We start from the raw sequence: 26,669 nt of genomic DNA, 5'->3' as shown, positions 1-26,669 counted from the left end.
ACTTGCTGAGGTGTTGTATATAGATATCCTTCATAATCCTTTTTATCCTTCCTAATCTTAATAAATATTCTTGTATGTGCTTCATTTTAAAATATTTTAAACCAATAGTCTAGAGCAGTGGTTCTCAGCCCAGGGTGTGCTGCCACCCCATCCCCAATCTAAGGGACATTTGGCAAGGTCCCAGCTGGGATCAAGATGCTATTGGCGTCTAGTGGGTGGAGACCAGAGATGCTGCTAAATAGCCTATGATGCACAGGACAGCCCCCCAGCAAAGAATTATTGGGCCCAACACGGCAATGGTGCCGAGGTGGGGAAACCCTGGTGTAGAGGCATAGAAAGTCAGACATGCAGACCCCCCCCCCTCACCCCAGCCCTACAACCCAAAGGGAACCAGTGTTACCAATTTGCTGCACAGCTGTCCAGGCAGTACACTGTGCATATGCAGTATGCAGATTTCCTGTATCCCGTCTCACCCCAGAAGGGATGCTAGGGAAATGCTCAGAACCTGGGAGCGCTGAGCTGCACACGGAGGAGGGCATCTGTTTGTTTTGCCAAATCTGTTCCCACTCACTGGAGGTCACACCCAGCGGGAGGGGGGAAGGGGGAGGGGAGGGAGGGTGGGCAAGCGGCCTAAAACCTTATTCCTCTATAAAGTGTGATAGTCTTTCTTTTCTCCAAAACCGCACATTGTGAGGCAGGCAGCCTCTCTAACTGGGACCAACTCAAGGAATCCAGGATTTCAGTGCCAGAGGACACATTGGGATTACCTAGTTCCACCCAACCTCTTATTTCACAGATGGGAAAACTGAGGCCCAAGGCTTTTTGTAAATGGAAAAAATCCTTTTATAATAGTCTCTTCTTAAATTACTGGGATTTTAATGTCAGATCTCCAATGTAACGCACAGTCACAGCTTATGTTCCTGATTTTTTTTTTCTCTTGGACGCATCCGTATGTGAGGTTGGTTACAGTGGCGGACAAAGGGGACGTAGTTTAACAAAATTAGAAGGCGAAAGACAATGTATTAAACTTCCCTGAAATCAGAATTGATTTCATTTTGAGAGTGTGTCCTCTACTCCAAGGTTCTCTCTTCCTGTCTTTACTGTTACCTCGGTCTTCCTGCTCTGGAAGGATAGCAGTAGCAGAGGGCAGGATGCTTTCGTTTGGCTTCGATGCCCTTACTGAGTGGAAGAGAAAGGTAGCAACCCAATGGCAGTCTTCTCAAAACAGCAGGAGGGATTTTACTGGTCTGTGAACTCCGAGGCGTGAGGAGTACTGGTTTCATCTGCTTTCACGGGCCGAACCGAGGGCAGGATCGGCATCATTTTCACAGCTTTGGGGAGGTCCGGTTTCAATGCAGCCTCAGGTATGCAGTGCTGCCATGGGGGGGCCCTCCTTCCCTCACCATGCTCCTGTCCTTTACGAGGGCTCAGGGAGCCCCCCAAGTGGAAAGAATGAGGCCCCGCCTCTGTAGGACCCCAAGGGAGGAGCGGCAGGTCTGGGAGGTCAGTTCTGGCAGCACTGAGGGCGCCCACAGCTGGAATCCAGCTGTGGTCTCCATCGGCCAGCCCTCTCCCCAGCCCCCCGAGGGGTTTGGCCTCCTGCCTGGAACCTTAGCGAGGAGGGGTGCATTAGGAAGGCTCCCCGGGACTCCTCTGTACCTGTTTTCCCAGATCCCCCAGCTGGAGCAGAGCCTGAACACTGAGCTAAGGGGTTCGGCCTTAGACTCTTTGGCACAGGGGCGCCCCTGACAGCTTCTGAGCAGGCGAGAGACAGAATGAAAAAGGCTGTTCCTGGAGCTCAGAACGGCAAGAGCACGCTGGAGGAACTGGACAGGAAGGCGAGGCTGGGGCAGGGAGCCAGGTGGGCACAGGGAGGTGGGAGGGCTCACCCCGCAGCGGCAGCAGTGGAAACAGAAAAGGAGGAAGAGCAGGACGCGTGGGTGGGCCTCGGGCCTGGACGAGGTAGAGCCAGGAGTCACGGACGAGCAGGGTTTCCAGCCCTGGTGAGGAGGACGGCGACTCCGCCAGTGGGAGACTGCAGAGGTCACGGAGCCTTCTCCCAGCCCCAGTTACGTTATCTGCGGACATTGGGTCGTGGGGAGGATGCCATGAGAGTGTGCGTGGGAACTGCATGGAAATCAGCAGGCCCCAGGGGGGCGGCAGGCAGGTGCCAGGGGCCTGTGAGCAGGGCTTTATCCTGAGGGCCCTGGGGAGCCATGGAGGGGTCTTGACGCCGGTGGTGTGATCACATTTGCCTTTGGGAAAGAGCCCCCTGAGAGCAGTGGAGAGATGGCAGGCCGGGAGGCCGGGAGGCAGGGAGGCCGTGGAGGAAGCCTCTGTGGCCAGTATGCAGGTGAGGTGTGAGGTCAGCCTGGGCCAAGCAGGAGGTGGCCCTCCTGGAGCATGGCCGCTCCCCAGGGCGCAGCTCGCTTGTCCCCTTTGTGCTCGGGCAACCGCCGCGATGAATGCAGGGTGGCCAGTGTGGGTCCCAGCGACCCCGATCTAGGGCTCTCCGTGACTGTGTCTGTACACACAAACCGTGCGCTGGGCAGGTCCCTGCGACAGCAGCCAGCACGGCAGAGGCCCGGCTGTTTGACCAGAGAGGCAGCCGCCGCGGAGTGAGAGCGTGAGGCCCAGCACCAGATCCACCTTTCCTTTCAAAGAATCCCCCCAACCCCCTCCCCTCCCCCACCCCTCCCCTCCCCCCCCCCCCCCCCTCCCAACTCCCCTGCCTCATCAGGGACTAGACCTTCATTACTCCTGCCTCTCCTCTCCTTTCTTCCTCCTGCCATTATTTCATGGTGTCCACTCCATTTTTGTTCACTTTTCTCTCCTTCTTTGGGTTGTTTGTGCCTCTTTTTTCCTTCCTGTCCCCCTCCCCAATTTGTCAGTTCTCCTAGTTTTTCTTCTCTTTTGCCCCTCTTGGGTGTACAAGGCTGAGGACGTTTTGCTGCTGCTGGCTATCTCGGTGCCTGCCACAGTGCCTGGCCCACAGGGCACAGACGGCAGTCCCCTCGGGCATGTCTGCCTGTCCCCTGACACCACATGCCCTTCCAGTGCATTCCCTTCCAGGGCATTCCCTTCCTGCTTCCTTTCTTGCTCTGTGTGTATCCGTTTGCTAGATGTACATTATAACCTTGGCGATAACGTTTTCAAGGACAGGCCTGGTTCTCCCGCCCTCTATTTCCTGCTAACCACCTAGAGGCAACCCTTGATCACCCTCACCTGCTCTGGCTACCTTTGCTTCGGTGATAACGTGCTATGCCAAAACGCATGGAGTTATGATTCCTCAGCTGATCTTCAGATCTAAACACCCTGCAAGGTAGATTAAGGGCCAGACCTTGCATATATTTAATAAACTCCTGTGTTGTCCAGGCCCCTTGTGGGGCAGAGATGATGGGGCGTAGCTCCTGGCCTGAGGGGGACAAGGGACATGACCGGAACACCCACAGATGCACTGGAGACCGTGACACCCACTGTGGGGCTTCCGGGTAGATGATCCCGGTTCGAATCTGGACAGAGGCTGTCGTCTCTGACTGTTCCCCATCCTCGACCCCCTTCCCTCCTCTTACAGTGGGGATGAGGCAGCAGCCAGAGAGAGCTTTGATGATTCGGGCTACAAAGATGATGTGTGAGAGTGTCCAGCTCGGTGCTCAGGCCCAGGAAGGGCTCTGAGTGTGGGTGTTGGGTCACAACCCCTAACACTGTGCTGTGGCAGTGCAGAGAGGGGCAGAGTCCTTGCACATGAGACGGGGCTTCAGGCAGCCCCATGAGCCCCCAGTCCCAGGGGCTGAGCGAGGCCAGGAGAGGTGCAGGGTCAGCTAAGGCCTGGACCCTTAGCTCTAAGCAGGTTAATTAAGACACTGACTTGCATCTTTGTCACTGAGTGGTCCTGGACACATCTGTTCCATCTCTGTCATCAGCAAATCTCTGATTCTGATATTAGACAAAGGATTGTCGTGTTCATGGAAGCAGCGTGTAGATGTTTAAAAACTCATTCTTTAAAGCATGGCTTGGGGGCAGGTGAGAGGCAGGATTTTAGGGGGACTCTGGACTCAGACTATCTGGTTCACAGCCTCATTCTGCTACTTATTAACGTGAGGCTTTGGGCAAGTCACGTAACCTCTCTGGGCCTCTGTAACACGGGGATGGTGGCAGCGTGTTTGTAAAGATTAAATGAGATAATCCAGGCTCAGAGTAAGCATTCAGTGCAGGTTAGCTGTTCTTATCATGACTGAAAGATGCAGGTTTCTGAAAACAAAAGGCCCTCTTGTAAAATATGTAATCCTCGCCCCCATTTGTAATGACACACCTAGTCTATATCCAGGCGATCCTGATACCTGAGTGGGGATGCTTTTCCTGGCAGTCAGTGAAACGCCAGTGAACCCCTGATGTACAGGAGTGTGCCTGGGGGCCCTTAGGGTATGCTGAATAATGAAATTAGGAATGAATCATGACCCTCCCCTCCCAAAAGATGTTCACATCCTAATCCCAGAACCTGTGAATACGTTACTTTATATGGTTAAAGGGCCTCTGCAGATTCACATTATCCAGATGGGCATGATGTAGTCACAAGAATGCTTTCAAGTGGGAGGCAGGAGGGTCAGAGTCAGAGAAGGAAATGTGACGACAGAAGCGGAGGTTGGGAGATGGAGAGGAGGGGCCAAGGATGGCAGGCGGCCTCTAGAAGCTGAAGCAGGTGAGGAAACGGATTCTCTCCTAAACCTTCCAGAAGCAATGCAGCCCTGCTCATACCTTGATTTTAGACCTCTGACCTCCAGAACTGTAAGAGAATGAATTTTTGCTGCTTTAAGCCGCTAAATTTATGGTAATTTCTTTCAGCATTACAGCAGCAACAGGAAGCTAACAGACCCTCTTGGCGGCGGCGGGGGGTGTCCATGGGTGTTTATTAGATTTTCATCTGTGTTGACGGTCAGAGGATGAGCAGTCGCTCATCCCCAGCATCTCACCTGGCCCTGGGAGCCCCTGCTGGGCGTCGCCGTAGCCACTTTCCCCACCTTCCCCGGCCTCCGTGTTCTCACAGAGCCCATCTGAAATGCAGGTCATGTTTCACCACTAATTTCTTCTCTGGAAAGGCCTCTGAAAACAGCTGTCCTGTCACCCTGGGGATTCGTCAATCAGGGCCATGACACGTGCCCACGGAGGGTGCCTCCCCTGGTCCTCAGTCACTGCTGACACCAGCTCTGGGCCTGTCTCCAAGCTGCTGCTGCCCGTCTGGACGGGGAAACGGGCTGCGGTTCCAGCAGCGGGAGCAGTAGAGGCACCTCTTAGCAGCTGCCGGAGGCCACAACCTGGCACGTCACTGGGGTTTATCGTTCACTCACCCAGAAGAGCAACAGCTCCTCGGCAGAGCCCTCCAGCCTCTCACCTTCCCAGGTTTCCCACACATATGGTGGGGGCAGCGAGCAGTCTCCAATTCTGGGCCAGACCTGGCCTTGGTTACGTCACTGGATCCTCAGAAGCAGCATCTCCCTTTTACAAATGTGGAAACTGAGGCTTGCAGAGGTGAAGTGCATTGCCAGGGATGGGTGTACCGAATTGAACAAAGGTCCAACGGACTCTATATTTTTCATGACACCACTAGGTCAGCTACTCATTCTTTTATTTAATTTTTTTTAATTTTATTTATTTTTTTATTTATTTTAAAAAATTTTTTGGCTGCGTCGGGTCTTTGTTGTGGCACGCAGGACCTTCATTGTGGCACGCGGGCTTCTCCCTAAGTTGTGGTGCAAGGGCTCCAGGGTGTGTGGGCTCTGCAGTTGTGGTGTGCGAGCTCCAGAGCACGTGGGCTCTATAGTTTGCAGCATGCGGGCTCTCTAGTTGTGGCGCGTGGGCTTCGTTGCCCTGCGGCATGTGGGATCTTAGTTCCCGACCAGGGATCGAACCTGCATCCCCTGGACTGGAAAGCGGATTCTTTACCACTGGACCACCAGGGAAGTCTCCTACTCTTTCTTTTATTAAATTCCCTGATACCACTATGTCATGCTTTTTTTTTTTTTAAGTTTTTTTTTTTTTCTTGGCCTCACCACGTGGCTTGCAGGATCTTAGTTCTTCGACCAGGGATCGAATCCAGGCCCACGGCAGGGAAAGTGCCGAGTCCTAGCCACTGGATCCCCAGGGAATTCCCCGTCATGCTTTGCATTCGCTCAGTGAACATTTATTCAGCTCCTCCTGCATGGACCAGGCCCGTTCCAGGACTGAGAGAAAGCCACAAACAAAGCAGACAGAAATTCCCACCCTCGAGAGCTAACATTTCAGAACAGCCCTGTCCAATAGAAATAGAATGTGAGCCCCATATGTAATTTTAAATTTAACTTTTAAATGGGAACCATATGTTTTTAAAAGGTACAAAGAAACAGGCTAAGTTAATTTTAATAATATATTTTATTTAACTCAGTATATCTGAAATAGATCATTTCAGCATGGAATTAATTTAAAATGTTAATGAGATATTCTTATTCTTTCTAAGTCTTTGAAATCTGCTGCGTATCTTACACTTCTACAGCACATCTCACTGCAGACCAGCCACACTTGAAGAGCTCCCTTGCCACCCGTGGCTAGTGGCCATTGTATTGGACAGTGCAGCCCTTGCATACAGCGAATTCCCACTGGCCATCCCAACAGCCACCTGGGTGTGATGGGTGTCACTCGCACCGCCCAGTGGAGCTGAGCAGCCATCGGTCCATTCCTACCGCAATCAGCTTGGGATTACGCTGGCCGCATTCAGCTCTGTGGCTTCTCACGGCTGGGTTGTTGTGGAACTGGGGAACCAGCATTTCTTTGTGGGGCGGTAGGCAGAGGTGCTGGGCCTCAGCTCAGAAGGTTGGGTTAATCCAGCCCTTACTTTGTGCCACATCCTCATCTGTGGGCCTTGCTGGGCCACTCTCTTGTTTTATTATTGTTGTTATTATTTCGTTTTCTTTTTTTCTCCCCTCCCCCATTCCATTTTATCTTTCCTCCCCAGGGCAACCATCCCAGGGGCATACAATGCCCTGATTGGCCAGACCTGGGGCATATGCCCACCCGTGGAGCCAGAGTTTGGGTCAGACACCTGGGCTGAGAGTGGAGAGGCCCTGGCCAAGGAAAACTAGAGTGCTGTTGCACTAGGATTAGGAGTGGGCAGGAACAACAGCATCTTCTGAACTTCTCTAGGGTGCTTGAGACTAACTGCTGCCCCTCCTTGTTTGACACCTCCTCCTGGAAGTTCTGAACCCTGTACCTTCTGGGGACCTCTTCCTCTGCCTGGGGAGCCCTTCTTGGCTTCTTTGCTCAGGCTCCCCTCTTTCCCCACCTCTGGCTCTGGCTGTCTCGGAAAGACCATACGGAGTCTTACAAATAAATTCACTGTTACTATTCACCATGTCTGGGCTGGTTCAGGTGGTAAAAAGCCCTAAGTAACTGTAAATTCAATAAAATAAATCTTTGTTTTTCTCCCAAGTAAACAGAATCCAGAGGTCAGCAGTCCAGGGCTGGGAGGCTAGCTCTGTGATTACCAGGAACCCATACCCCTTCTGTCTCGTTGCTTTGCCATCGTCTACCTCATGTTCCAGCATAGCTGCTGAGATCCAGCCATCATATCTGCATTACAGCCAGTAGGAAAGGGGTGGGGCGGGGCGGAAGACATGTCCCTTCCATTTAAGAACCCTTCCTGAATGACCCTCCCCCTGATACTCACTTCTGTTTCTATCCTGTCGGCCAGAATTTAGTCACATGGCACGGCCAGCTGCCCGAGAAGCTGGATAAGCCACGGGAAACTGAGCATCCGAAGTTTTCTTAACAATGGAGGAAGGGAAGAGTGGATATTGGGAACCACGCGCAGGCAAAACAAAACCATCCTACTGAGTATCAGGCTAGTGAGTTGTTATCTCCTCTCAGGAGGTGCCCTATGCTTGGGGGTGAGCTGTGCCCTACAGGTGACATCTCACCTTAGCCAGCTGTGTCTGGCACATCCCTGAAAAGGTCACCCCTTTCCCAGCACTTAGCTGGGTCCTGGTTGGCACTTACAGGTCAGATGGCAGAGAGGAAAGGCAGCCGAGCTGTGCACCCTGAGGCCCCTGAGAAATCGTTTTGTGCCTCAGCAGTTTCGTCGGGGCTCATCTGTAGATGAAGAGGCCACTGCAATATCCCCTGTTGGTTGCAAAGAAAGCAGAATGAGTCTTTTTCAGTTCCTAGGAGACTTTAAAACCTGGGGGAATGAGTGGGTGGTGGTGCGTGTGGGCTGGGGGAATCCAAATGTCATCCTTCCCTTGCTGCACCATGTCTTGGCGCTTCCTGTATACCCAGCACTGTACACTTAACGTGGATAAAACATTCACTCCTCAGCCCTGTGAGGTCGATTCTGTCTGTTCTAATCACCTCTGGACAGAGAGGGATTTAACTCCAACCCTTGCATTGACTGTGCCTTGACCTCTCTGTAAAGTGAGGGTTACAGCAGCACTTCCCTCACAGGCTGCTGGAACAAGGGAGAAGATGTTGGAAAGCATGGGCTATGCCATGGAGGTAGTAAGCTCTCAGCCAGGGGTAGTTCTTGTTTTATCTCCCAATGTGAAAGAGGTCGCAAGCCCTCTAAAGCAAGCTCCCCTCCCTCAGCTGTTTTTCTCCTCCTCTCCTGCAGGCTGCCCCATTTTAACCTCGATTCTGGTTTTATGATTAAACATCATTGTCAATTATTTACAAGTCTGTCCAGATGAGTATCAGGGTTACAGGGGACTGAGTAACTCACACGGGGGAAGCTGGTCCTTGTGGAGGGGAAATGAGGGGAAGGAAAACAAGGAATTCTACCTTCTGACCACAGAGGCTGAGGTCAGCCTAGGGAGGGCTTCCAGCAGCCGGGGCGTGGAGAGGGGACTCTCCATCGCAGTGTGGGGACTGGGACGGGAGGCAATGGGTGGTGGGGCATGCTAGCTCTGGAATCAGACATATCCAGTTTGAACCTTTGCTGTACCATTCGCTGTGTGACTTTGAGTAGGTACCTTAACTTCTCTGAACTTCAGTTTCCTCATCTGCAAAACAGGGATCATTATAGAAACTTCCTCATTAGGGTTTTAGGGAAATTTAAACAGGATAGTAAAGAGTAAATCAAAATATAATTATATTAAATAAATAGTAATAATAGCTAATTAATGAATATTTATATGTGAAATATACTAAATTTTATAAATAATAAACAGAATTATTAATAATAATAAAAAATGCATGGAAAGCACCCAGCACAGTGCCTGGCAGTTGGTGAGTGCTTAGGAAATGTTCATGGGTGTTGCTACAATTCCAAAATGTAACGGTTGGAAAAAGAATTGAGTGTGACAAGTGACTTCCTAAAAATCAGAAGCAGGCGGAGGCCAGGGGGCTGGAGAAAGCAGCTCTGGCTAAAATGCTTCAAGTAGGAAATGCAGGTGGAAAGTGGAGAAGAGGGGGTGGAGAGAGTATTGGACAGCTCAGCTGTGTTCCCAAAGGGCTCTTGGCAGAAGGTTTGGGAACCACTTCTATGGAGGCAGCGTTTGCTGTAGCTAAAAAAGAAAATGTCCAGATATGGGCAGGATAAACTTTCTCAGCCTGTGTCCTAGTCTCCAGAATCAGGGCCAGTCTGATAAAGGCCTGGGCACAGGGAGGGCTTTGGTTCTGCAAAGTCGGTCTCTCCTCTACACACCCCTGGTTTTGGTTTAAAGCCCCTCATATAAAGACCACATAAAATAGACATCCGCCTTGTTTTGTCCCCAGGGTTTAGGAACTGTAGCTTTGAGCCACTAGAAGAGCCTGCTGATGCAAGGCTGAGAGTGCTAGCCTTTATCACAGTTGCTGTCCCAGCAGAGTTAGAACAGGTGCAGACTTGGCTCGAGAGTGGAATCTCGGATTAACCTGTAAACCAGGTCAAGGGACGCTGGGTTGCCCAGCTTCCCTTCAACCTGGTCCCACAAGGAATGGGTGCAAAATTCACCAAGAGATTGGTTTTATCAAGACTAAGGAACTGTGCCTGATTAAGCCAACTATTGGGTAACCAAACAGTCCAAGTGTGGGCAGGTGCCCATAGAAAGGTATAAACACAAATGCTGCCAGTATTCATTTCCTGTGGCTGCTATAAGGAACTACCCCGAACTTGGGGTCTGAAAACAACACAGATCTGTTCTCTTGCAGTCAGTTTCGTGGGCTAAAGTCACAGTGTCGGAGGGGCTGGCTCCTTCTGGAGCCTCTAGGGGAGGATCCGAGTGCTTGCCTCTCCCAGCTCTCGAGGCCGCCTGCTTTCCTTGGCTCGGGACCTCTCCTCTCACCACGCCAGCCTCTTCCTACCATCATCACATTTCCTACTTCCTCCTTTGACTTTTTGCCTCCCCCTTATAAGGACACTTGTAATTAAGTTGGATCCACCTGGATAATCCCAGCTAATCTCCTCAAGACCCTTGAGGTAATCACATCTGGAAAGTCCCTTTTGCCATACAAAGTAACAGTCACAAATTCTGGGCATTAAGATCCGCATATCTTTGGGGGCTATTATGCAGCCTCCCACATGCCTTTTCCCAAATTCTGAGAAACACAGGGCGGTGAGTCACAAATAGCCCTGAAGTGGACCCCGGATTCTTCTCCGTCCCCAACTTAAATGTCCTTGATTAGCGACCTGCGCGTTCTGGGCCTCTTTAAACGTGGATGGCCTCTCACCTGCCTCCACAGGTGTGTAAATGACAGCTGACGTGTCATTAGAGCAGTCGTTCTCTGCCAGGCACTGGGAGAAGGCCCTTAATGCCTTCACTCATTAATACATCATCTTTACTGTCCTTGGAAACTGTCAGGCCGGCTCCCGGCTCAGGGCCTTCGTTCTGTGGGTCCCTCTGTAGGAGGTGCCCTTCTCCCAGATCTCCCACATGCTTCCTTGGAGCCCTCACCTCCTTCCAGTCTTTGCTCAGATATCCCTTACCCAGTGACTGTGTTCCCTGACCACCAGATTTGATTTTATTTTTTATGTATTTTTATTTTTTGGCCACCCATGCAGCATGAGGGATCTTCGTTCCCCAACCAGGGATCGAACCCATGGCCCCTGCTGTGGAAGTTCAGAGTCCTAACCAGTGGACTGCCAGCGAAGTCCCCCTGCCCGCCAGATTTTAAATTGGCACCGCCAGCTCTCCCTCCTGCCCAGCCCAGCATCACAGCTTTCCTCTAGCTTGGATCACCAGGCAACATCCTATAGCCTTTTCTCTGTTAGGCTGGTGGTCTGTGGGCTCTGCGAGACAAAGCTTCTGTCTGTTTTATTCATTCCTCTGTCCCCAGCACTCGAATGGGCCCTGGCACGTGGTGGGTGCTCAGTGACTAGTTTGTTGAGTGCATGAATAAGTACCTGTAACTCAAAACTTGGAGCTCCTAACGCATAACAGCCCGGTGAGGTAGATGCCAGTATCATTCCCCTCTTACAGATGAGGTGACAGGCTGAGAGAGGTAAGAATTCACCCTTCTAGGTAACAATTAAGTAGCAGAGCTGAGATACGGACGCAGCCTCTGGTCCGGAGCCCACCACGTGGAGAGTGGAGTTGACCTTTGCAGTCAACCTCCGTAGTCCCCGATTTTAGAAGTTCTCCCCTCTGCCCTCCTGTACTTTGTGCTGCAAAATGCCTCTTGAGAAGGATAAACCAAATGAATCAAGTTGGTGTCCAAAACGGCCCACTGCACAAGGACATATGGTGTGTCCAGACGGTGCCCAGGTTCACACGAGCCTGGCCGGCAGCCAGTACCCTGACCGGGGGCAGCGAGGTGAGATGTGCTCCGCACTCCAGTCTCTCCCCACCAGGTCCCCGGTCCTCCCGCCTCCCCAGGCTCGGAGCTGAGCCTCAGGCGTCTGTGCTCCTGGTCACAGGTCGGCCGTGACATCTCGCTTAACTTCGTCCTCGTGCCCAGAGGGTAGCCTCAGTGGCGGGACCGTGGAGCCAGCCCTTCGTAACAGGGATGCTGTCCTGCCTTGATCTGAGTTAATCAAGCTTGGCGAAAGGCTGGTTTTTTGTTGTTCTGAGGATGAGGAAGTTCTGAACGGGGAGACTGTGCTCAGGGCCACCACCTCTAAGCTGTGAGACCTGGGCAAGTTTCTCAACCTCTCTGTGCCTCAGTGTATTAAGGGATAACATGCACAAAGTTGGGGACCTCCTCATATGGTTGTTGGGCAGAAAAAAGGAGCTAACCCGTGCAGAGCGCTTAGCGTGCGCCCGGCACACGGGCACGTCCAGGAAGCAGGAGCAGGTATTTCACAGTCGCTGACGGTGGGCTGGGGCTGGGGTCGGGGAGGCCGGGTCGCGTGGTCAGAGCCTGTACTCGGCCCTGCTTACCAGAGCGCGAGGCCATTGGTGGCTCATCCCTAGAGCCTGGAGAAGGATCAGGGTGTCAGACTCGCTTTGATGGTGACAGGAGCTCTCAGACTCCATCCTGGCAGGGAACACATAGAGATGTCACATTTTCCAAGAAATATTGAGTGTGGCCGGAGCCCTCGAGACTGGGCGCCCAGCGCCAGCCCTGTAAGCAGGGTCACACGCCAGCCACTTGCTTAGAGAAAGATACAGTGTCAAGCTCCCGAAGAAAAGGTACCTGGTTTGTTAACTTGCTCCTTCTGTTTATGGCTCCTGGAGTCTTCAGACTTGAATTTGCCTTCCTTAATTTCCTGCCTTAACTTCACCAACACTTCATGGATTAGCAAGGAGACTGGAGACGTCAGGTCTTATAAAATTCACTGATGTCTTATACTGCGGAGGGGAAGCTGCCTCTTTTCTCTGCAGGAAGTGGTGCATCCTGGGAGGTGTCTGCTCTCCCATCTCTGTGCACTTTCCCAGGCTGAACCCTTCCCACGGGACACCTTATCTCCTCCTGCCCCCAAACTCCGCCCAAGGAAAGGTTACAGATGCCTCCAGGTCCCACACAGCTGCTGCTTTATCCTCCTCCTTCCTGCCCCCTTCAAAGTGAATTGGTCGCTCTCTCTGTAGGCTCATTTTACGTACCCCGTTTTAGTGCTTAGTGGTGCAAAGCATGGGCTTTAGAGTCAGACATACCTTACCCCTGCCTAGCTGTGTGACCTTGGACCAGTTACTTTGCCTCTCTGAACCTCAGTGTCCTAGGTAGAACTAATAACTATTAAATGATTATGCGTGGAAAGAGCTCAACAGAGGGCCTGGCACAGAGTCAGCATCCAACGCACGTTCCCTCTTACCTGATGTTCACTTCCCTTCTATAAGAAAGAGTCACCTGTCTTCCTGCTGGACTGTAAAGGCAGTCTCCCACATCTGTGTATCCCCCGAAGCCCCTGGCACACAGTAGGGACCCAGGAATTGTTGGAAACAAATTCTTTAAAAAGTCATTTTAAAAGAAATGTACATATGTTACCCCTCATGCTCTGGTGATGAAGTGTCTCCAGGGGTGAACTGTGTGTTGCCCATTTCTGGCCTGCGTGCCCCACCCAGGGAGTGGCCCACAGGGGGCTGGTGCGGTGCAAGGGAAAGGAGGTGGGCTTCCAAGTCAGCTAGATTTGATTGTGAAACTTGAATCTGCAGCTTACAGCTGTATGACCCAGGGCAAATTACTTAACCTCTCGGAGCCTCAGATATAGTGGGGCTAATCATCTCTGAAGGGCATCTGTGAGGATTGGATGCCTTTAGAAAGGGTGCCTGATTCCTTCTTGAGCTGCTCCTATTATTATCAGTACTCTGCCTCGCAGTTTACTCAATATCCTTTCTTTTTCTTTTTCCCATCAGCGCTCTCTGGCTCAGGCAGCCCTCCTCTCTCCTCTACCTTTAGGACTCATTTGCACAGTGCTTTTCGGTTTTTCCTGAGTGCACAGTCTACAAGAACCTGTTCTAAAAGAATAGGAACCCGACACCCCTTGACCTTGGCTCTTGGGGAGGTAGCCTGAAACTCCCCGGTGGGACAGGGGCAGCGGCAGCGGTGGCTCAGAGCCTTTCCTCCGGCCCCCACCCCTTCCCTGTGGCATGGGACTGGAACTTGGTGACAAAAGTGATTGTGAGCTGAAACTTGGCCAAAGGGCCCCACTGAATTCTTCCTTTGTGATGGGAATGTAGCACAGCCTGGTTCCTGCGAATGGAGCTGGGGATCCCTTTCCCAATTATGCAGCTTGGCAGGAAGAGTTTGGGGCTCGGGGAGAATGGTCAAGGAGCCTCTTTGTCACGGGGGCCGGTTGTGCTGCCAGACACCTCCGACTGCCGAGAATCTCCTCCCCCTAAAGCTGGCCAGCCTGGACGCTTGTGGAACTGTGCCTTCCGGGGCCACAGGGCAGAGCTCAAAGGCCACGTGAGGGTCTAGATCAGAGCCCAGGTTTCTAAACTGTGTTCCAGAGAATTGCTGGGATTTGGCGAGACGCGGGGCAAGGGAAGCCTTGCCCATTAACACTTGGAACCCTGTGCTGTTTCAGCCAGAGCACTGCTGTTTTCTATCGTTTGATTTTCTTTAAAGCATTGTCTTCGTATTATCTCTATGTCTATATAGAGAGACTCTAATCCAAGAGTGGACTGGTGATAATGACCACCCCCAACGCCCCACCCCCAGCTCATCCTGGTGAGCGCTCAGATGTCAGAGCTGTGACTACTCTCCCCAGGGCACAGCCCCTCCCCTGTCCCCAGGGAAATCCCTGGCTCTGGCTCTACTTGGTCAAAGATGTACGGGAAGAAAGACAACAGGTGCCCAGGTTGGAGGAACAAAGCTCTGGGTGCTTACCTACGTGCTAGGAAGACCAGCGACCAGCTGAAACCTCAAAGCCCACCAGGGAATATTGATAGAGTCACCATCTCGGGTCAGAATGGAAGTCACATTTAACCTGGGTGCCTTTCCCGTGTTGCTGGCAAATCATTTGCATACAGACACAAGATTTGGGTATCCTGAAAATTAGCTCTATCTAATCCTCTCCTCCTCGGTGCCAACCTTGGACTAGGCATTTCCCCTAATTGATATGGGACATCAGTTAAACTTTTTAACTTGCTAGATAGTCATTCATTCATTCTACAAATAGTTATTAAGCAGCTGGTATGGTCTTGGCACACTATGCTGGGTGCTGGGCATATACAGAGGTGAACAAGGCAGACGAGAACTTACTTTCAGGGAGTTTACGCTCCAGTGGGGGAGACAAGGAAGCAACAGGAAAGCAAAACGAGACGATCATAGACTGAGTTAATGTCATCCATCCACGAGACGGAATGTCATAGGGACCGAAGCATGGGGCTTGAGAGTAGCTGGGTGAGGGAGGGGACATTATTTGTAGTGTGGTCAAGGAAATCCTCGCTGAGGACGTGGCATTTGAGCTGAGAGACAGAAGTAGTAAAGAAGTGGACAAACAAAAGAGACAGGTGGAAAAGTTTCGGGTATCAGGAAAAGTAAGTGCAAAGGCCTTGGGGCAGGGTATGCTTAGTGTGACTAGAAACAGACAGGAAGCCACAGAGGGTTGGTGAGCCAAGAGATAAGATATGAGAGAGGCAGGAGCCCAGTCTAGTCTGGTGGGATTTGAAGGCCACAGCGGAGGAGTTCAGATTTTATGCTAAGAGTTATGGAAAGACATTGACGGACTTTCAGAATCTCCTATTGCAAAATATTCCAGCCAGTCAAAAGAGTATATATAAGATATATGTGACGTTTAAGAAATAATTTAATAAACATCCTTGTACCCTTCACTGTTCCTCCCCAGCATCATTTCTCACTCCTCCAGGGAGATAACTGTTATCCTAAATTTTAGTTTATAATTTTGCCTTTCTTCCTAATAATTACAAAGATAAAGCAATACATTGCCTGGTTTTGAACTTCATATAAATATTATAGGATCATGCTGTGTGTGCTCTTCTGCAATTTGCTTTCCTGTTCAACCTCACATGGGTCAGAATGGGCCACGCTGGTGCATGTAGCTGCAGTTTATTCATTTTTCTCTGCTGCGTAGTACTCCACTGGACTCTAACTGCATAGTCAGCTGCTGTCATGGTTTATCCTTTCTCCTGGGACATGACATTATTCGATTTTCTAATGTTGAATAGACTCTACATTCTTGGGGTAAACATTTTTTTAAAATGTTGGATTCCATTAGGTGATATTTTGTTTAGGATTTTTGTTTCTGTGCCAGCAGATCAAATTGACCTGTCATTTTCCTCTCCTGCCTTGTCGCTTTTGGGGTCAAGATTACAGATTCCTCATAACGTGACCTGGGGAGTGTTTCTCCTCCTTTTACTCTCAGGAGCACTTGTGTAAGATGGAGAAAACCATGGAAAGATTTTGTCAGTGTAGCCGCCATATCATCATCCTTCTGCAGCCCCACTCTTGGTACAGAATCTTGAATTTTTTTTGCATGTACCTTCCCTCCAAAAAGCAAACACGTGCCTCCCCCAGGAGTACCTCAAATTGACATGCTCACGGCCTACTTAGAAAGCTGCATTTCTGGTTTTTTACAGGTGGATCCTGAACTCAAGATTTTAGCATGAAGAGTTGTTGTCAGGCCTGCCTGGAGGCTCCCTAGGTAACAACAGGTAGGTGCCTCTCTTAACTGGTTCACCGTTTTCTTGAAAACCCAGATACAGGATCACTCACTTATCCATTAGGGCTGCCTTGAACCTGAGCCATGATGGATCCAACTCCTGGGTCCAGAGGTGAGTCCGGCTGAGCTGGGACCCCAGGCTGTTCACCAAGGCTCCTGTGTTTTAGGGACATCTTGGAAACTATGTGGTCCAAATCCTCTAAGCACAAAATTAGCTTCTTTCCATTATTTTTGGAAGGGAAAGAACACCATGCTAAATATAACGTGGGTCAACAAGCCAGAAACAAGATAAATAGCTTCCAGCTGCACCTCAGGGAACTGGGTCTCCACACCCGCAGTGAACCATCGAGATCTGGTCTCCAGAGGGAGGGTGGAAACGACCAACAGTTTTAAGCTACCATTGGACACATAACCCTGCCATGAACCCCCCCCAAAAAACACCTTTATTTCATTTTCTTATTTGAAAAGCAACACATTTCTGTGTTTTCCAATTCTTATCCTCCCAGAAAGAAAAAGAAAAGAAAAGTCATTCTAATCCCAGCACATGGAGAAAATAACTGTAAACATCATGGTTTGTATAATTTGAGTGTTTTGAAATTTAATATAATACATTCATTGGTGTCTCTCAACCTTTTCTTCCCCAACTATCGTTCCTTCCCGGAGGAGTCTTTTTAGACCTTCTTTTTGTAATGCTCTCCCAACCCCCGCCCCATGAAATTGTCATGCCCGACATGCTGGGGATCTGGAGGACCACTGACTATTGTAACAGGTAAGCTTATTTTGCACCATCCCCAAGAGTCAGTTGTTTCCCCCTTGTGGGTGATCTCACCCCATTGAGAATGCAGGCTTTAAATAATATTAAATAACAAACCTTTCTGTAAGAATTTACCGTGTGCTGGTCACATACTATTCTAGGTACTTTAGGTCTATTTACCTTTTTATGTATCATAACTCCCCTATGAGGTGTGTCCTAGAGAGCTTTTATCTCCATCTTACAGTTGTGGAAACTGAGGCACAGAGAGGTTAAGTAACTTGTCCAAGGTCACTCATCTGGGAAGGTACAGAGTGAGGATCAGAGTCCAGGCAGCCTCGTTCCAAAGCTCACACTTAACTACCAAGCTATGTTGCCTTGTGACAACACATTCTGATTGTAGGAAATTCAAAATACAGAAATAGAGTAAAAGTTACACTTCCCAAGCCCCCTCCATCCCCAGAAGCAATCTTTGGCACAAGTTTGGAATGTGCCCCTTTTCTGGGATTTTACGTACATGTTTGCGTACAGGAAAATATATTGTCTCTTTTTTATTTTAACATAAGTAGGATCGTTCGGCCCATTCCCCTGTATATTCATATATACAGACCCATGTATGGAGTTTTATTAAAATTAGAATCACAGTGAACATACTCTTGTTTGACTTTAAAATGTATCATTAGCTGCTTTGAGACCATAATTGAATAAGTGCATGTACCATATTTTATTTAACCAAATCCAGATTATTGGCTATTTAAGTAGTTTCTAGTTTCTCGCTACTATAAAGCTATGATGAATATCCTTGCCCTGTGCATAATTCTTAGAAGTGGGAATTAATTGGAGCCTAAGGGTATAAACATTTTTGGAACTTTTGATCCACGAATGCCAAAACTTGCCATCCAGCAACATTGTATGAAATTGCTCATCCCGACACCCTCACCCACACTATTAGTGCCTGTTTTCAGTCATTGACAATTTAACAGGCCAAAAATGTGTTAATTCTGACATGTTCATCTCTGCCCATGTCTCTCATCGGGGACCTGTTTTACTCACGTGACAGCATAAGGCAAAGCTTGAATTGAGAATTAATGAGAAGAGGAAGCAGGGGGAGATAACATGGCCCCCTCACTGGTTTAATAAACAGGCTGTCAGCCTCCTGGGAACGAAGCCTGCCTGTCCGGCCCTGAGCAGGTGCTCAGTAAATGGTTTCTTCATCTCTCCTGCTTCCAGCACGAGGCTCGGGCTGCACTTCTCCACCACGGAGCCCTCCAAGTCTGGCCTTGTCTCCAATCCATTTGGCAGGACCTACGCATTCCTAGGGCTGCCAGACCCCTCCTTCCCTTCGCTGGCTGTGAGTGATGTGAGAAACACACAGCCTTGTGTATACCGCAGACTGTTCCCAGCTGGTCTCGCTGCAAATGTCTCCAGCAGGAATGGACAGTTGCTTAACAAAATCTGGGCAAGGAAATCCCAGGATGAAGGGCAGAGGCGCCTACAAAGGCCAGAGCTGCCCCTCTCACCACCCGCGGCCCCAACCAGCCCTGGGGGAAAATCAATAAGGATGGAGTCAGGGCTCCCTGTTCAGTGCTCTGTATGCATACACGTGCATGGTCATATAGCAGCACGCATGCATGGGTGTGCATGTATGTACACACACGTGCCCAATGCATTCAGGGGCAGATGCAGATCCTATTATGTGAAGTGGGGCTTCTCTCACAGAGACTTTCCATATGCCCTCCAGCCTGACTTAAGACACCCAGCTGCCTAGTGCCACAGTTCCTTTCTTCCCACTTTGTTATTCCCTGTAGACTGTTTTCCTGCTGACCTGGAAGCCCCCCTAATTCTTAACTTGCTCACCAGTGTTTCTCCAGCACCTAACACTGCTTAGCAGACGCACAAGAAATATTTGTTGAGTGGGAAAAAAAAAAAAAGAGAGAAGGAACTGACTTCAAGCCGATAGAGGATGTTATCCCAATTATTTTTAGAGTATTTTTGAACGAAGTGGCCAGTTTCGGATGGAGCCCGGTGCTGGATGAGAAAGTATCTCGGCAGCATCGGCTCTCACGTGGCCTGGTTGGCCGTTCGTTCGCAAGGAGCGGAAAGAATGCAGAACGGCAGACAGGACCTTGCCCATCGAAACAGCTGTAAAGTTTTACTGTTCTGCAAAAGTTGCTTAGGCAGGAATAACGTATCTGAGGAGTAATTAGCCAGGAGCCTTGCTCGCTGGTCCCCCCGCCCCCTGAAAGTGTTCTACCCTCAACTCTTCAAGTCACTGGCTGATCCGGCTCCCTCTCCCAGCCAGCAAATGGTTCCGGACTCCCAAGACGGCTGACCGCTGCCTTTAGCACAAGGTCTCTGAGCTGCTTCACGGGAGAGGGTTTCTCATCCAGCTGGGAACAGCAGCTAAGATGAAGGATGTGCAGGCTTCTGCCCCTTTAAGAAAAGCAAAACTCCGTGTGGCTGAAAAGAAGCGTGTCTTGCAGGACAGCTTCGTCCGGCCTCTGTTCATTTCATTCGTTTGATTCAGCAGACATTTTGGGGGGGGCCCTGTTACGTCCCAGGAGCAGAGTGAAAAACATGTGGTCACGGAAAGAGAGAGACTTGCCACGGTAGTTGCTGGTGGCTTGCGGGACACACGGAAGGGCAGCTGAGCCCCGGCGATCACAGAAGGGCAGAAATGCCGGAGGGGATTTGCGAAGGAGGGCGAGGAAGGGCGTGAGTGGGAGAGGCAGGGCCAGGTTGAGCCGGCCATGAGCATGATTCCAAGGAGCCTGGATTTTGTGCTGCGGGAAATAGGGAGCCATGGAGGGTGGTGAGGGTCCGCTGTCGGCTGTTGGACCGGGTCATATCATTGACCGATGCCAGTCAGCCAGGCGATTCTGTCACAACTATTGATCATGGCTCAGGCATGCCATCATTCACTCTCCTCGCCATACCCGGTAAGAGGTGAGATTTTATCGCACTTCATTAAATCCCACAAAATGTTTGAACCACCTTCAGCTCTGACCTTTCCGGCCTCTTGCAGGGAAAGGTCGCGCTTTTCCTTTTCAGGTGGGGGTAGGCGGACCACAGAAGGAGTAGGAGCACGTAAGACCTCTGGAATGCATCAGAGGCGAGCCCAGCGAGAGCCTGTGACTCAGTCCCGCTTCTCCCCACCTCCAGGAGCACAGCCGCTGTGTCCACCGGAGCACTTGGAACCAGCACTGATTTTCCCCTCTCCTCTCTCTGCTTTCGTTCCAGACCTCCCAGCCGCAGCTGTCCAGACGGGATGTCTCACATTTGCTTGAAACCATCCCTTGAGAGTCTGGTTGCTGTTTCTTCAGCGTGGCGCTAGGGATTTAGCGCAAGGCGTTTACGGGGCTTTTGTTGCTGCTGCTGCCGTTTTTTATTTATTTATTTTCTTCCTTTGAACCCGGGCCTTGCCCCGCTCCCGCTGGCATGATGGCCCAGTCCAAGGCCAACGGCTCGCACTACGCGCTGACTGCCATTGGCCTGGGGATGCTGGTCCTCGGGGTCATCATGGCCATGTGGAACCTCGTCCCCGGGTTCAGCGCTACCGAAAAGCCAACCGCTCAGGGGAACAAGACGGAGATAGGGAGCGGCATTCTCAAGAGCAAGACCTTCTCCGTAGCCTACGTGCTGGTCGGGGCCGGGGTGATGCTGCTACTCCTGTCCATCTGCCTGAGTATCCGTGACAAGAGGAAGCAGCGGCACGCTGAGGAGCTGGCGCACATCCAGCACCCGGGGGTCGAGCCTCACGCCCACGAGGAAGACAGGTGAGGCTGGCCACCCGCCCCAGACGGGAGATGGACACGCACACCCACACATGCAGGGCTGAGCAATGATGAGAACATTTTAGTCAAGGAGGCTTTCTCCCATTAACGCTTCTGTAAAACAGTTTATCATTTTACCGATACCTTTGTCCTTCAGTCCCAAAGTTTCCCAAATAATGTGGCTTGAATGCATTACAGGTGTGTCCAGGTTTTGACACCTCCAGGGGTTCTGCATGGCTCCCGGGGTGGCCAGAGTCTGCACACTGGAAGCTTGTCCATTTACCCCAATGTCCTGTGTGTTTATGCTTTTAAGTTGAACAGGTTGGGAAGTAGTGTTCTCTTTGACCCAAAATGCCACGAACAGATTTAAAAGATAAGTGGTAAATTGGGGAACATATGATAAAGGTTGATATCCCTAGTATAAAAAGAGCCCTTACAAATGAATATGAAAGAGAAACACATCAGTAGGAACATGGACAAAGGACACAAACAAGCATTTCATAGATATTCACACTGTAGATGTTCAACCTCATTAGTCAGGAAATGCAGACAACCAAAAAAAGGCATCGTAATTCCTTGGCTTTCATATTGGCCCAGACGGACTGCCCCCCGGGTTGGAGGTTTGTAGGGAAGTAGGTTGCTGACCGGAGTGTTGATTGACATAATCTTACTGAAGGGGCGTTCACAGTAAGAGGCCATATTAAAGATGTGTGCACCTATCAGTTCTCTTCCTAAGAGCTTATCTTTGGGAGACAATCACACAAGTGCAAAGGGTTTTGTGCTCATATGTTTATCAGAGCATTGCTGAGAACAGCAAAGACAGGTGACAACCTAATATCCATCAGTGGAACTGAAGTATGACACGCCCATTCAGTGGAGTGCTACACAGCCATCACTGATCTATATTTGCTAATGTGGGTCCGTATCCACCACATGGAGAAAAGGAGGTTGTATATAACACAGCATGTTAGGAAAGGTTTTCATCACATCGTATGTTGCGGCTATGGAATTAGAGAAAGATCTGGAAAGGTATACGACAGAACGTTAACAGTGATTGTCTCTGGGTGGAACAATTTCAGATGTTTTTATCTTCTTCATTAGATTTTTCTGTGTCGTTTGAATTTTCAGTAAGAATGTCTTATCTCTATAGTGGGACGGGAGTTGTTTTTATTTTGGAAAAATTAAACCGATTTTCTGAGAGCAAAAGATAATCAGGCATATTCTAGAAAACTTGGGAAATAGAGAAAAGAACAAAGAAGGAAATCAGTCACCCATCATTACCCACCCTGGCTGTGAGCTCACAAGTTCATTCCTAAAGGAGATGAGAGGAAAGCCCAGGCAAACAGTGAGGTTTCCGGTGTTGGCCATTATCCCCTATACAGGTTCAAGTGTAGGGTGCTGGAAAATGGCTATTGGCATTACTCCCTATAAACATGTAAAAACTGCCCTGACCTTCTGGTTTTCTCTTTCAACCGTCAAATGAGACTAAGGCTGAGGACCTGACCTATCTTTTGAGTCTAATGGTGAACGTGGAAGACAAAATTACAGAATAATTCGAGATACATGTAAAGTTTACATTCCAGATATTCCTTCTCTACCCAGGGACAACCATTTTGCTTCAAATTTGCAGCCGTTTCATGCATGTTTATGTTGTCTTTGGTCAAAGGTTGCCCAGCTGGGCATCGGAATAGCCCACCCAGCGTGCTATTAAGTGTGAGGCTAAAAGGCAAGGGAGGTTAACTCCCAGATGATATGGTGTAGTAGTTGAGAATGTGGCATTCATTTCCTGCCCTGCCACTTCTTAGAGGTATGACCAAGTCACTTAACCTCAATGTATCCATTTCCCCATCTGTAAAATGGGTATACTAATAGAACCTAACCCATAGTGTCATTAGGAAGATGGCATTGGTTCATATGTACTTGGGACAGTACCTGGCTCATAGCCAACAGTTGAAGTGTTAGCTCTTATTACTTCTTGGACACATTTGTTGTTTACAAGGCTGGCGTACGTGGTCCCAGTGGCAACATGGGATTTGGAGTCCATCTGTCTGTGATTTTAAATGGCTTGAGCGCAGGCTAACACCCCCGTGTCTGTGCTTGGTGTGTTGTAGCCAAGAGGAGGAGGAGGAGGCCTCCTCGAGGTACTACGTCCCCAGCTATGAGGAAGTGATGAGCACAAACTACCCGGAAGCGAGGGAACCGGACCAGAACCCCAGGATGAGCATCTCTCTCCCCTCCTACGAGTCCTTGACGGGGCTGGATGAGACAAGGCCCACCACAACCAGGGCTGACGTGGAGACCAGCCCGGGGAACCCCCCCGACAGGCAGAACTCCAAGTTGGCCAAACGCCTGAAGCCGCTGAAAGTTCGAAGGATAAAATCCGAAAAGCTTCACCTCAAAGACTTTAGGATCAACCTGCCAGACAAAAATGTGCCTCCTCCGTCCATCGAGCCTCTGACTCCCCCGCCACAGTATGATGAGGTCCAAGAGAAGGCCCCCAACTCCCGGCCCCCGGACTGATGACCCCTCCCGGGCGTGTTCCCTCCTGTCACTCAACCTCCACGCCAACAGATCCCGAATGAAGGCACTCAGCCACCGTTGAGAAGCGGAGGGGCCAGGTGTGTACTTAGCAATTTGGACGGGGCCGGGGGGTGAGGGGTTCTGGGATTCAGGAGCGACTCTGCAGCCCCCAGGACCTCACAGAGTAGGTGCATCGGAAAGAGCTGCTGCTTCGGATCTCGTGATGCTGTGACCCTATCAAGGAATGGCACCGGCATCTTCCCCCCCTTGTCCTTCCGCGACTCTGAATCGCCAGTGATGACACTCCTCGTTCCAATTAGGAAAGGATACCTAGCAACTGGTTTAGATTGTGGTTCTGTTTTGCTTCCACTAGGACTGTTTTGTTTCCAAAAGAAGACAAGTCATGCCTTCGCTTTTTCCCTGGTATCCTGAACTGTGGGTAGGAAAGATGACCCGCTTTATGGAAAGGACATGGGCCCGTTTTGTGAATTAAGCCGAATGAGAGGCTGGATGATTACCCTGGGGTGAGACCCAGGTGGGGTTCTCAGAGCCCCTGATGCCGTCAGTTCTTCTGAGGGCCCAAAGCCTGAGGATGCATGAGATCCTAGTTTGAATTGGTAGACTTTCCTAGTCTCTCCTGTGTAATGGCAGAAAAAGGAAAGCCGTCTGGGATGCTCCGTTCCTTCTAAAATGCCTTGCAACTGAGCTTTTTGTAATAAAATGTTTTATATGTCACACATTTGGTGCTGAATTACTTTAGCAGTTCTTCCCATACTGACTTGCTTAGGGAGAAATCTCACTGATGAGAATAATACTAGCTAATACATCCTGAACACGTAGTATATGCCAGGCGCCGTGCTAAGCACCTCACATATTTATCCCATTTTCAGCTGTACCCAAGCCAGGTATTACTTCCTGTGGGTTAGTTCACGAAGAATCAGGTTAATTAAAGGGCCCCATGTCACACCGCTAGGAAATGACAGAGCTGGGATTTGAACCTAGGCCTCCAGGGCCTGAGTCCTTCAACACTCTAGTGTGCCACTCAGTGGAAAGGGCTTTTTCAGACTTTGAATGAGGACCTGTGCTTCCCAAGAGCTGAGACTGTCCCTGTCAACCCACATGCCCAGCAGAAAGTTCTGGGTATTTAGACAGCTGCTGTCTACCTGTCTAAACATCCTATGACAGCTCTTCTGAGAACTGGCCCAGATGGGCTGTATGATCATGCAGAGTGAGCATGTCCTCGTGGAGCGGGCAGGGTGCCTACCTGCAGAGCCCAGGAGAGAAATTCAACAAACGAGAACATGCAGCGGATGGCAGACTGCTGAGGCTGGGCTGAATGAGAGGACCAGGGACGTCGGGGGTCAGGGTCTTGACTGTGGAGTGGGAGTCTGGGAAGACAAATCTGAGTCCAAAGTTCCCTTCCTGGGACTTCCCTGGTGGCCCAGTGGTTAAGACCCTGCGCTTCCAAGGCCGGGGGGCTCGGGTTCAGTCCCTCGTCGGGGAAGTTCCACATGCCATGCGGCGCGGCCCAGAAAAAAAAAATAAAGTTCCCTTCCTGGTCCTGGCAAGCGTGGAGCGGGCCTCTGGGGGTCTGTGTAGCTAGGAGGGTGGTTAGAAGAGCACATTCTCAGGCCCTGATGTTTCCTAAAAGCTCCTGTGGGAGAAAAGGAGCGGCAGTTAGGAAGTCAAGCACCTTCTCATATCAGAATTGGCAACCGTGCCTAAGTTCCAACCTTTCATTTCCTTATGTAAACCCATCTATAAAAAGGGAGCTGCAGGGCTTCTCTGGTGGCGCAGTGGTTGAGAGTCTGCCTGCTGATGCAGGGGACACGGGTTCGTGCCCTGGTCCGGGAAGATCCCACATGCCGTGGAGGCTGCAGAGCCTGTGCTCCGCAACGGGAGAGGCCACAACAGTGAGAGGCCCGCGTACCGCAAAAAAAAAAAAAAAAAAAAAAAAAAGGGAGCTGCGATACCGGAGCACCGGGTAACTGCTCAGTGGCCTGGGATACCCGGAGGCCTGGTCTGGTCCCAGCCCACCCCTGAGCCAGCCTGTGCCTCTCCATGTATCTCTGGGCTGGACTTGCTATTCATTTACTCCTTTTTTTTAATAAATTTTTTAAAATTTATTTTATTTACTTATTTTTGACTGCATTGGGTCTTCGTTGCTGCACACAGACTTTCTCTAGCTGCGGCGAGCGGGGGCTACTCTTCGTTGCAGTGCACAAGCTTCTCGTTGCAGTGGCTTCTCTTGCTGAGGAGCTCGGGCTCTAGGAGCGCAGGCTTCAGTAGCTGTGGTGCACAGGCTCAGTAGTTGTGGCGCATGGGCTTAGTTGCTCCACAGCATGTGGGATCTTCCCGGACCAGGGCTTGAACCCATGTCCCCTGCATTGGCAGGCAGATTCTTAACCACTGCGCCACCAGGGAAGCCCCTCATTTACTCTTAATGCTTCCCCCTGATGAGGACAAACAGGAGGAAAAAAGAAAGGGCAATAGCAAGATTCCAAATGAGCTGAGAAATGACCTTCTAAAAGGGCTCTCGATCTGGCCTCTGGTAGATGTCTGCCCAGCCTAGACCTTCCTCAGGAGAGAAAGAAGTTTAGGGCTTGCAGTGGGCTGACTGGTGGCCCCAAAGATCTCAGGCTCTAATCCCTGGGACCTGAGAATGTTACCTTACAAGGTAAAGTTTTGCGGATAGAAGGATTTTGAGTTGAGACTATCCTCGCCCTAAATGCCATCTGTAAGTGTACTTATAAGTGAGAGACAGTAGGAGATTATATACAAAGAAGAGGCGGAGGCAGTGACCACAGAGGCAGGACTAGAGTGACGCACCTACAAGTCAAGGGATGCCAGCAGCTTCTGTGGTTAGAGTCTTTTGAACTCCTTGGCTTTTCAGCTCCTAGGCTGTAAGACTTGAATCGGCAAATGCCCCAAGGAGAAAAGCTGCACCAACTGTCAAGCTTGTGTCTGTGTTTCCCTTCTCTCCAGAACTTGGCCCACATGTCTCGGTGTCTCTCTAACATTCAGATGCCAGCGAACAGATGTTTTCTTACTTCATCCAGGTTTTCTAAAATTTCTTTAGACTTCACCTGATCTCATGTTATTATTCAACTATCATCTCAGT

The 26,669-nt window shown here is 50.3% G+C and overlaps 1 protein-coding gene across 3 annotated transcripts in view; it reads left to right on the top strand.

Moving 5' to 3' along the window:
• Positions 1-24,285, top strand: part of TMEM51 (transmembrane protein 51) — a 45,215-nt gene extending 20,930 nt beyond the window's left edge. The window contains exons 2-4 of one of the 3 annotated variants that reach the window (XM_027110101.1): positions 16,422-16,496; positions 20,496-21,031; positions 23,140-24,285. In XM_027110101.1, coding sequence (XP_026965902.1) covers positions 20,694-21,031; positions 23,140-23,548 — 747 coding nt within the window. In that variant the 5' untranslated portion in view covers positions 16,422-16,496; positions 20,496-20,693 and the 3' untranslated portion in view covers positions 23,549-24,285. Of the gene's footprint in view, positions 1-16,421; positions 16,497-17,167; positions 17,274-20,495; positions 21,032-23,139 lie in introns of those variants that run through there. The other 2 variants (XM_027110102.1, XM_027110103.1) reach the window with 2 other exon arrangements.
• Positions 24,286-26,669: the final 2,384 nt, after the last annotated feature.

Source organism: Aethalodelphis obliquidens, unplaced genomic scaffold (assembly GCF_003676395.1).
Source record: "Aethalodelphis obliquidens isolate GAN/ISIS:26980383/991018 unplaced genomic scaffold, ASM367639v1 scaffold9, whole genome shotgun sequence".
Classification (NCBI taxonomy): domain Eukaryota; kingdom Metazoa; phylum Chordata; class Mammalia; order Artiodactyla; family Delphinidae; genus Aethalodelphis; species Aethalodelphis obliquidens.
The sequence above is the reverse complement of the archived record's forward strand: the minus strand, read 5'-3'. Positions and strand labels throughout refer to the sequence as shown.